The sequence below is a fragment of the Phodopus roborovskii genome, unplaced genomic scaffold (genome assembly GCF_943737965.1).
Source record: "Phodopus roborovskii unplaced genomic scaffold, PHOROB, whole genome shotgun sequence".
In the NCBI taxonomy this organism is placed as follows: Eukaryota; Metazoa; Chordata; class Mammalia; order Rodentia; family Cricetidae; genus Phodopus; species Phodopus roborovskii.
In genome coordinates, this window is record NW_026126638.1 from 8496917 (window position 1) to 8508851 (window position 11935).

At 46.3% G+C, this 11935-nt stretch overlaps 1 protein-coding gene across 1 annotated transcript in view; it reads right to left on the minus strand.

The window, feature by feature from the left end:
- Plbd1 (phospholipase B domain containing 1) overlaps nt 1-1210 on the minus strand; it is a 38586-nt gene extending 37376 nt beyond the window's left edge. The window contains exon 1 of the mRNA XM_051173150.1: nt 569-1210. Coding sequence (XP_051029107.1) covers nt 569-692 — 124 coding nt within the window. The 5' untranslated portion in view covers nt 693-1210. The remainder of the gene's footprint in view (nt 1-568) is intronic.
- Between the last annotated feature and the right edge of the window lie 10725 nt (nt 1211-11935).

Genomic DNA, 11935 nt, shown 5'->3' on the forward strand with positions numbered 1-11935 from the left:
AGGGTTACACCAGTGCCCTTTGGCAAACCAGCTGTCTTATCTTTATGCAAATTCCCGACTTCCTCCCAGTCCCGGCTCTTCAGGCTGTAGAATGGAGACTTTTTTTATCCACCCCCCCTTTTTTTTTGGATTATGAGGCCATTTGGAGGAAAGAGCATCTCTCCCTTCTGTTCTGTCCCTGTCCCATATCAAACCAGTTTCTCTTAAGCCAAAATCGCTTGTCTGCCTTTAAAAGCAGAATATAGGCCCGCCTCAAATCCCACCTCTGAAAGATCTTGGTAAACATACTCATCCAAAGGACCTTTTTGACCGGGAGCCCTTTGGATCTGCCCTGGCTGTGCCAAGAATTCAGGCCAAAACTTTTAAAGTTGCCAGACCCCTAGTTTCCTCTTTAAATTTCATCTCTGGCTGATCTATGTCAGGGCTGGAGCGCAACCCACCAGATTCCCCACCAAGAAGTGAAACCCTAGATGCCCCTAGCTGAAAACTTGCAGGAAGTCTGGCCAGCAGCGGGTGCGCGCTGGGGGGGCGGGGTGGGGGGAACGGGGCGGCGGCTGGTTCTGCTCACCTTCTGTGCTAGACTGAACGGCAGCGGCTGCCCAAGAGAGCTGCAGCAGCAACGGCGGCAGCAGCAGCAGCAGCAGCAGCGGCGCTGGCGGCCCTAGGCTCCTGCCAGGACTGCGGTGGGACATCGCTCCTCCGCTGTGACCTCTGCCGGGCTGGATTAGGTCCCGCTGGCACCGGCGGTGACAGCTGTTGCAAAAGCCGCACTTGGGGGTGGCAGTGGAGAGCCGCGTTGCAGAGGTCCCGGCGATCTTAACTTTCTTCTGGCATTAGTTTTGCCTGTTTGGGCTCTTCACGTGGCCTTGGGAACCAGCCTTCGCCGTTCTGAGCCCCAGGCTGGGATAGGCGGATCCTTTCCGTCTGGTCTGACCCTCTAGTCACCTGTGGGCTGGGCCGGGAAAGTCTCAACTGCGCTTTTAGGAAGTTCAGGGGCTGCGCTGCTTTCTCTGGTCACCTCCTTCGGGTTGGGGCTCAGGGCTAAGGAATCAGTTCAAGGTGGCCTTGGCCCCTGTGGTAGTAGATGAGGTACCCCAGGCAGCTTTGAGTCGCATGCCTCTGCCTACATACAGATCAGATTCCGTGGTCTTCTGTCTTCTTGGGTCCCTCATCCGTCAGGAACCAGGGCCTCTTGTGCCAGACAGTCTAACCTCCAGAGCTCGGAGCTCAACACTCTCAGGCCTTGGCTTCATTTGCCGGAGCTGATTCACACTGGGCTCGAAGCACATCTATTCCTGACTCCCTATTGCGACCCTATTTCTGGGCAGGGCTCACAGTAACATTGTGAGTTGGTCCAGGGTGCCCTAGGTGACATTGTGAAGTAGGCAACAGACTTCACGCTGACAGAGAGCAGTTTTTGCTACTGGATCCAGTTACGACAGTTAAAAGCAAGCTCCTATAGTAAGGTTTGTAATCCCAGCATTCCAGAAGCCGAGGCAGGAGGATTGCTGAAAGTCTGAGGTCAGTCTGGGCTACAGAATGTGACTTTGTTTCCCCAAAGCAAAAACAAACAACAACAAAACCACCAGGTAAATAAATAAACACTAAAGGAATAATACCGATGAAAGAATACCTTTGTTAGAGGAATAAGTATGTTAGTAATTGTTAGAAATGACGCGTGTGGTATGGAGTACACATCACAATGTTGTTTGTTAATATTTAATAGAGGGAGAAGCTGAGGACATTGCAGGGAGTGTACAGAAAATAAAAACAAAGGCAAACTGAACCTTTGGGTCCCTGGTGTATACTGGTGAAGTTGTGTCACCCCAAATAACCCAGGTGTGTCTCCACAGCCCTGCCTCTATGACCTTACTGACCTTCCCGATCCAAGGAGCCAACTGTTTGGAGATGACTCTCTGAAGGTGCATAATGGCAGCTGGGTTTGCCCATCTGATGATTTGCTGGCTGCATATTTATTGACTTCAGTGTACCAGGATAGAACCCTATATGACAGCTTTGTCCTTACAGAACCCCATTTTAGTCGAGGAAGTGATTATTCATATATGCAAATTAATTGGACTGGATTTTCCCAAGCTCATCGCTATTGAAATTCTGGCCCAGTTATTTCATTGGTGTGTGTGTGTGTGTGTGTGTGTATGTCTGTCCAAAGCCTCGAACGTGATCATTAAAAAAAAAAAAAAAAAACCTCCAGATGTTGTCCAGTGTTCCCCTAGCTGAAATACTACCCCTGGCTGATCTCTGTTGATGTAAGTTGTGGTACATTGTGACACATTTAGACTGTGGAGGTTTCAAATATGAAGAATGGCGACGACAGCAAAGTCTAAGTTAAAAACCCAAGGATATTGATTTAAAATTGTAACTGAAATGGACAGGGCAAAACCCAGGGATCCAACAGCTCCAACAGGCTAACCTCAGCCACACACCCTGTGATGTGTTGTCAACTTGACCCATCCCGGAAGCAGCATTTGAGGTACAGCCTCCATGGAGTTGGACTGCAGGCATGTTTGTGTGTGTGTGGTGGGGGAGGGGTTGTCTGATTGCTAATTGCTATAGAGGGCCTAGTTCTGGGGTCAGTGCCGTCCCTAAGAGGGTGGACCTGAGCCACATAAGGAAGATGAGCATTGTTCTTCTGTGGTCTGTGCTTCAGTTCCTGCCTTTGGGTTCCCGTTCTGCCTTCCCAAAATGATGGACTAAAACGTGAAATAACCACCCCCCCCCCATCAGTATTTTACCACGGCAGTGGGCGAGCAAATTGCAACCCATCCCTACCACACTAACGAAAGAGACAAAAAGTGGAAAATGGCGGCGATTCATCCAGTGTGGCCACGTTGGGAAGACGAGCAGAGATCCGGTTACCCCAAGTGCTTTGCCAGGGACCTGCCCCGAGCTTTAGGTTTAAAAAGAGGCCAAGCAGTCCTGGCCGAGGTGTGGTCCTGCCCGTCACTGACCCATTATTGTCTAGTGCCACCCTCTCCTGTAAGTTGCCCCAAACGTGGAATCTTGGGGTACAAGTGTGTCCCCCTACGCCATCCTGACCAGCACCGGGCTTCCATCCTGCCCTTGTTGCAGCATGAGATTCTAAGAAAAATCCCAGTCCCTGGAGATTGGTGTTAGTTTCACTGAAATGGACTTTGAAAACCTCTCCCTGGTCATTTAAAGGTTTCCCCAGGAAAGGGGAGTAGGGTGTGGCTCAGTGTTAGAGAGCTTGCCTAGCATGAGTGAAGACCTGTGTTCAATCGCCAACAACACCACAAACTAGCTTCAGAAGAGGAGCCAGAGCAGGAGACAGTCCCCAACTATCTGATGGATTGCCCCCCCCTCAATCCCATCCCAGTCTCCCATTCCCCTGTAAACACCAGAAAGGAAAAACATCACTACCCCTCCTTAGGATTTAGAAAAAGCAGTGGTATCATAGAGGTCCTTAGGGGGACGTTGCCTCCTCCTCTCCTAAAGAATGGAATCTGAGCTCTGCCTCTAGCCCTGGGTGGAGACATGACATTCATCTCTGCTCCAAAGATTAGAACATCAAATCCTGCTGTCAGCAGCTGGGCCTGTCAACCACCTGGCCTGGGGACTGACCCTCGGGAAAAGTAATTTACCTAGAGATGGACTGAAGCAATGGGAGGAATAATTATCCCCTGACTTGTCCCTCCCGAAAGCCCCTCACCTGCCACTCCTGCAGAGCTTGCACCACACCCCTCTGAATGCCAATAACACAGAATAAAACTTATTTTCCTCCCCCTTCCTTTTCTCCTTGTGGATACTGGCCCACGCTTTCCCTGATACTCGGGCCTCGTCACTGTCTGTCGTCCAACCCGCATGCATTTCCTCGACTGCTGAACACACTGGCCTTCAAAAAAAAGCCAACCTCTTCTACCTCCTCCTAGCAGCCACTGAGACTTAGCTCGCTTGCCCGCCCTGCCTTGGTGTTCTTCTTTTGAAATCTAAAAACAAACAAACAAACAAGATAAAAACACTCCTTGAGATTCATTCTGAGCCCACTTTTAAAGTGGTTTTTTTGTTTGTTTGATTGTTTGTTTGTTTTTGGTGTGTGTAGGGTTAGAAATTGCATTTGTTTTTAAATTTTAAAATATTGCATGTATTTATTTCATTTTGACAGGTGTGAATATGCTATAACACACATGCAGACATCAGAAGGTAACCTTCAGGAGTTTTTTTTTTTTTTTTTTTTTTTTTCCTTCCACCATATAGGAGCTTGGAATTGAACTCAAGTTATTAGGTGTAGCGTGCTTACCTGTCCTTCCTGCCGCATAAGACCTCATGATAGGATCCTGATTTTCCTGGTAACACCTGTGCACTAAGGAAATGGCTAATGAGCATGTGGTACCACAGGGCCTCACGCTCCTGACCCAGTGGTCAGACAACCCCATGTCAGCTGGACCATCACTACAGCAAAGGGGAGTGGGAAGGGACAATAGTTTCAGCATTCAAGAGGTTGGAGCTGGAGGCTGATGAATTCAAGGCCAGCCTGGGCTGGTGGGACCTAGTTAAAACCAAAAGCAAACTCAACACAAGCCCCATCCGATTTACCCTCTGCTTCTAATGTATGATTACGTAATCCCATTTGGTTCTACCCTAGTTAGATTAACTGTCGATTTGATACAGAGTTGACAAGAGAGTCTTAGTTGACTTTGCCCTGTTGGTCTATAAGGGACTGTCTTGTTGACATGGAAAGGTTCAGGCCACTGTGAGTGGTATAATTCCCTGGAAACATGGTTCCAGGCTATGTAAGGAAGCCAGCTGAGGAGGCGCACCAGCGAGCCATCAAGCAGCATCCCTCCAGTCCTTTCTTCCAGATTCTTACTCTGAGGCCCTCCCTTGGCTTGTCCTAGTGACGGAGGGTGGCCTATAAGTGTAAGCACATAAACCCTCTCCTCTCCAAGTGGCTCTTGGTTAGGGCGTTTTATCGGAGTCGCAGAAAGGGAGCTAGAACAAGCCAAGTATTTAGCCTCCTCTGCCCTGTCCACCTTCTCCTTTTCCTTGACATCAGTCTTAGTTCGGAAGGGGTGGGGAGCTATGACTTGACCGAGTATTTGATAGGGATGTGTTTAAAGAGTCCTTCTCTTGACTTATTGGCTCCCAGGGGGATGTGGTTTGGCTCATTACTGTCAGGGATTGTGTGTTATCTGCTGTCACTACCTGTGGCCTCAGGAAAAGATTCCCACATGCTCTGGGCATCATTTAAGGTAATGCTGTCTGCGATAACAAACTCCATAGAGTTAATGCAACAAAAGTTTATTATTGTAGCAATCCAGTGTGGGAGTTCTTCCAGGGTAAGTGACTTTCTCCACACAGACGGACACTTAGGAGTCTGGTACCCTTTCATCTTTTGATCTAGCACCCTCTAAGCAGACCTTCCCACACACTTTTTGTGTTTATAAATGGCCTTGGCCTCTTGGTAATATATATCCAAGGCTTCTGACCAAAAGAAATACATAACAGTTTAAAATTTTTATTTAATTTTTTCATGTGTTTGTATTTGGTTACTTAAAGAGGTCAGAAGGCACCATCCCCTGGAAACTTCCTGATGTGGATGCTGGGAACTGACCTTAGGTCCTCAGGAAGAGCAGCAGCTTGAGCTCCCAACAGTGGAGCCATCTCTCCAGCCACTTTGTCCAACAGTTTGTCAATTCAGTTCTAGTCGCTCACCTCCATTTCCCTGTTTGAAGCATCCAAAAGATATTGCTATTACACTCTCCAAATTGACTGCGATTGTCAGATGCATGGGAAGAGCATTGCACAAAGGCCCTGGGTCTTCCTTTCCAACCACAGAGAGGCAAAGGGCAGTGGGAAATTGTACCTGCTCTGTAATCACTGATGCTCACCTTTGTTGACAAGAACTAGGCCTGCTGTCATAGTGATTATGCTAACAAGGCTGTGAGGTGCAGCTTTGAGCTGATGTCACAGGTAATTCCAGAAACAACACATGGCTCTGGTGTATCCATGGAGACCTTGATACCCAACATGGATCCTACTGAAGCCTTAGGCTCTTCCTCAGACTCCTCTGAACCTTGTGGTACTGGCAGCAGGGACTTAAATGTGTTCTCACCTAGTGTGCATCAGTTTGTTCTGTGTGGGTTCATCTCCCACCACATCTGCCTCACTCACTGCCATGGTACAGCCCCAGCATCTCATGGGATTCTAGGCTGCTTTACAAGGCCTGCAAGTTCATGGGCTACAGTGTGGGAAGCTATAGTATCGTCTCCTGAGAATTCAAAACCGGTCCTGCATTTGCTTACTAAATATCTCCACACCCTGAAACACCCTTGAGAGGGTGACCCCACCCTGGCATGGAGCTACACCCATTGTCTTGACACTTGTATTCTCTTAGTAGCTCTTAGATATGTCTGTACTTCTGTGTCTAGAAGCTGATCCCATGATATATATATATATATATATATATATATATATATATATATATATACACACAAGCTCAAGGCTTACTGAAGAAGGGTAAGTTAGATTATATATATATGTATATATATATACACATATATATAGAATGTATATACATATATGTACATATATATATATATATATATATATACTCTAACTTACCCTTCTTCAGTAAGCCTTGAGTCCTTTATCTCTGCTTTCTAAATCAAGCTTTTGAATATTTCAAAAAGACTTTTCCTTGTTCAAAGCCTTACAATTTAGTGGCTTTGAAGACAGCTGTCTCTGTACACATAGGGCCTCCAAAAGCCACAAAGTGTGTTCTGCTTTTTCCAATGACATTTGTTTTCTTCTTCCTTGAGCAATTAATTTTTAGAGTGATGCTTGTGGAAGAGTATTTATTGGATTAATTTGTGTGTGTGTTCAAGAGAGAAGAGAGAGAGAAGAGAAAGAAGACAGAGAGGAAGAGAAGAGAAAGAAAATAAATACACATGCCATGCCCGTTTCTGGAGGTCAGAAGGCTGTTTTATGTGGTCACCTCTCTTCTGCCACCACTCTTTGGGTTCTACAGGGTGACCTCAGGTCATCAGACTCGTCCAGCCTCTACCTGCCGAGCCTCTTACCAGCACAAGAATGTTTTGAGACCGAAAGTTTGCGGAGCGCTATTGAGAGTAATATCTAACTACTTTTCATGCATCCACATCTGTCACCAAGCTTCTCGCCTTTCCTGTTCTTTTCGTCTCTCTGTGTACATTGGGTCAGCAGTTAAACCTACCATCGGTTTACAGATATCATGGTTTGGAGTCAGCTTACTGTAGATATGAAGTATGAATGAGCCGAGCTTGGGTTAATCCAGCTGTGGTGTTGGTCTCAATCAATTACACCAAGGTCTGTGATAATCTTTGCTAACCCTGAATGTATGCTACTTCCCATTGTAACCTAGCCTGCAGGTATCTCGAAAATTGGGCGCAGAGAGGAAGCGATTCCACTGGTCTATGAACTCACTGAGATGGGAATCAAGAATGTGTTGACCTCAACAGTAGAGGCTAAAAAGGAGGCCTCTGTGAAAGTTGGGTACAAACTAGGCAAGGGTGCTTGGAGATTATTTATTTATTTATTGTTTGGCTAATTGATTTGCTCATTTATTTTGGTTAAAGACAAAGTCAGCGCTATCCCATCCTGCTCTTAGGAATCTTCTTCCCATCCTCACCTCCAAGAGGCTGAAAAACTTACCACTCAGAACTTCTAGGACCAAGAATATGTCTGCATTGTTTAAAGTGGTAGCTTTAAATCACACACACACACACACACACACACACACACACACACACACACACCCTATCTCTCTCTCACACACACACACAAACATACACAGTCTCACACTCACACATACTCTCACACACACTCAAACACACACAGTCTCTCTCTCACACACACACTCTCTCACACACACACTGTCTCTCACACACACTTACACATACATGCTCACACTCTCGCACAAACACACTCATACACTCTCACAAAAACACAGACACATACACATACTCTTTCACACACACTCACAAACACTGTCACACACACAAAGTCATACACACTCACATACACACACTCTTTCACGCACACTCATACACTCACACACACACACACACACACAGTGAGGGGTCTTCTTTCTTCATGCTCCCAGAGGCATCTTCCTGCGTCTCTTTCCTAAGTAGGATGGCTACATCCTAAAGCTATCGTCAGCTTCCTCTCCTTGCTACATACTTGGTGCTTTTCAGACATACAAGTGACAAGCCAAAACAAGTATTGAGACATGGCCCTTTCCCTAGTGGTATTTGGCTTTGATGCAAATATTTCTGTGTCAAATGCCCATAGCCCCTCTTTGTTCTCACCTGGCTTTATTTTACGGGCATTCTGGGATTCACACTTATGTAGTGTGTGCATGTATGTGGAGGACACAGAACAATTTTCAGGAACCTACCCTCCTGGGGCCTCTCATATGCTGGCAAGTGCTCTACTGCTGAACTCTACACCAACCTTCTACCTTGTTTTACACGGTCAGCTTTCAATGAACCTTTGTTCATTGGCTTCCTAGGTAGCTTTTCTAGAACCTTCCTCCCCATGGCACTGCTCCCACCGAAACCTTGGGAGCCTGCACACTTCTCTTCTCTCCACGGAGGTAATGGCTACAGGCAGTGGAGTAGCAGCTAAAGAGCAAATAGCAGGCTTGGGGACTAGAGGGATGGCTCGGCTGTTGAGAGTGCCTACTGCTCTTCGGGAGGAATTTGGTTTCTAGAACTCACGGTGGGTGGCTTACTGGGGATCTGACTCCTCTCATGTGGCCTGAGGATGGGCGCGCGTGCGCGCATGCACACACACACACACACACACACACACACACACACACACACACACACAGGTGTGGGAGAGAGAAAGAAAAAAGAGGGAGAGACAGAGAGAGTAACTTTTTTTTTTTTAATTGGAATTACCCACTCAGAGAAAACCGATGCTATGAGAGCCAGGTGGGTGGCGCACACCTTTAATCCCAGCACTGGGGAGGCAGAGGCAGGAGGGTCTCTGTGAGTTTGAGGCCAGCCTGGTCTTCAAAGCGAGTTCCAGGTCAGCTAGGGCTGTTATACAGAGAAACCCTCTCTGGAAAAACCAAAACCAAAGAAAAGGAAAGAAAAGAAATACTGTGAGCATTCCAGACGGGGGGGGGGGGGGGGGGGGAGGAGAAAGTAACATAAACCTCTTTAAGTTGGAATTGGTGCCCACTCAAAGAAAATCAGTGCCGTGGGCACTCCAGAAGGGGGAGGGAGGAGATGTAATTGGTAGAGTATTATAAGTCAAATTGGCTTTCACTTCTCTGTTACAAAATTCATAAACGATATGGAGTACCAGCCTCAGATTCATTTTAGATTCATTCTGTTTTACACGAATGAGTGCTTTTGCCTGCATGTATATCTACACACCTTATGTGTCCCTGGTGCCCACAGAGGTTAAAGGTTTGATCACCTGGCACCCATATTACAGATGACTGTGAGCCACCAAGCGGGTGCTGAGAACTGAACTCGGGTCCCTCTGAAGAGCAGCCACTGCTCTTAACCAAAGAGCCATCTGGCCAGCCCCATCCTCACACTTTTTGAGGGAGAAAGTTGATCATGACATTTTAGGCACAGTTAGTTTTAGTTCAGGCAGGAAGGTGAATTTTCAAAGTCATGGGAAACATAATTTCTCTAGAATTACTTTGATGCATGCCAACTGGCAAACAAGCTCAAATTAAGACCTAATGCGGATGGAAGTAACAGTGTGAAAAAGTTAAAGGGTCTCTTCCACCTGGTTTAGTAAACTCTGCATTTTTATCCAGGAATAAAGTAGGATTTCTCAGGTGGCTTCTGCTACTCAGGCACAGCTTGCCCTCAGCATTTCTACCAAGAATAACCTATCCTTTTCACCAGTGGCACGGGTATGTTCCACAAGCGATACCCTCTACTGCACAGCTCTCATCAATGTCTATCTTGGGGTGACGATGGCATAAGGCACTTTTGAGTGAGTGCTTTTCTGTGTGTCACTTACTATCAAATAACTCGAATGGATCATTAGTCAACGAGAATTACATAACAGACGCAGCATTACATAAAAACCATAATGGCCATTTCCATTGCCAAATAAATTGAGCAATGCTTTTGTACATCCTGACAACTCCTATTGAATAATGAAATGTGTGTGTGTGTGTGTGTGTGTGTGTGTGTGTGTGTGTGTGTTTTAATTAGCTATGAAAAGCAAATGACTACGAGGTGCTATGCAGTTGGCCCTCACTGTCCATGGACTGTGCCTCTGAGGAGCCAGCCAACTATAGGTCACAAGTACCAGAGACACTAAAGTGGTAGCCATATTAGACATGTACACACTTTAGTTCACGGAGACAAATTCTCACTGTGTAGCCCTGGCTGGCCTAGAACTCATGAGATCTGACAGCTTCTGCCTTTCTTCCATACTAGGATTATAATCATTACACCACTGTGGCTGGCTGTACAGATTTAATTTAATTTTTTTTTTTTTTTTGCACAACACTTATTCACTTAGCACTTAGAGTAGGTCCTGTAAATAATCAAGAAACATTTTAAAGCAACAGAAGCAGTGTCTGGTAGCACATACCTGTAATCCCAGCACAAGGGAGGCTGCGGCAGGGGATCACCATTTCAAGGTCAGCCTAGACTATGCAGCAAGACCCTGTCTCAAATCCAAAAAGCAATAGATAAAGAGAAGCCAGATGTGGTGGCTCACACCTGAAACTTCTGCACTCTGGAGGCGGAGGCAGGACATTTTCTGCGGGTTGGAAGGCAGCCTGGGCTGTGGTCATTGAGGCCACGGTGGTTGGCCAGTTTTTGAAAAGTTTTGGAAAGCCTCTTCAAGTCCACCTGGCTTTTCAGAAGGTCTCTGAATGGATAGAAACCAATAGGAACGTGAATCTTATTTCACCTTAGAAGGACAAGTATAAGCATCAGGACTTTGGGGACAGGCCCGGGAGCTGGATAGCAAGAGGGATGGAGACCTGCTACCTTCTAGCAGGTGAAATTCACAGTGAAGGCAGACATGGACAGGTCAGCCTCTAAGACTGCGTTTGAAAGCTCTGGGTCCTAAACAGCATGTGCCCAAAAGGAAACCATGACTTTTGCAGGGAAACAGAAGGAACTGGAAATGAATACAAGCTGAGTGCAGAGAGACAAGCTATCACCCTTCTCTCCCATGCATGAGTGCATGTGCAAATGTGTGTAACAAAAAGAGACAAAACAAAGCTACCACCACCACCATCAAAATAAGTCTTATTTGTGGTAGGATGGCTTACTGGATGAAGGGCTTGCTGTGCAAACCCTGCAACTTGAGTTTGCTCCACGGAGCCTACATAAAGCTGGAAGGAGAGAATGAATTGCTAAAAATTGTACTCTGACTTTCACATGCATACCATGACATGTACATACCTTTACTCACAAACATGTCTCTCACACACACCACACGTGCATACACATACACACACACACTAAACCAAACAAACAGAAGAGCCTTATATGGTCTCATACTGAGACTTCTTTGCATCTTCTGATTTTCCTGCCTGTATCTTCAATGCAGCCCTTATGATTCTTGTAGCATCTTTATTCCTTTCTTGCCTTCTGTGCCCTGCTCATCCCTGGGAAAGGTGCATTTTTGATCTTAATATTATTGTGGTTTTTTTTTTTTTTTTTTTTTTTGAGACAGGGTTTCTCTGTATTGTTTTCCAGTCTGTCCTGGTACTCGCTCTGTAGACCAGGATGGCCTCAAACTCACCGAGATCTGCCTGCTTCTGCCTCCCGAGTGCTGGGATCAAAGACATGCACCACCAACGCCTGGCTCTGAGCATTAATATTAGTAAATAATATTGGAATAGAAAGGGGCGGGGAAATGGCTCAGTCTATTATGTGCTTGGCATGGAAGCATGAAGATCTGTGTTTGAGTCCCGGCA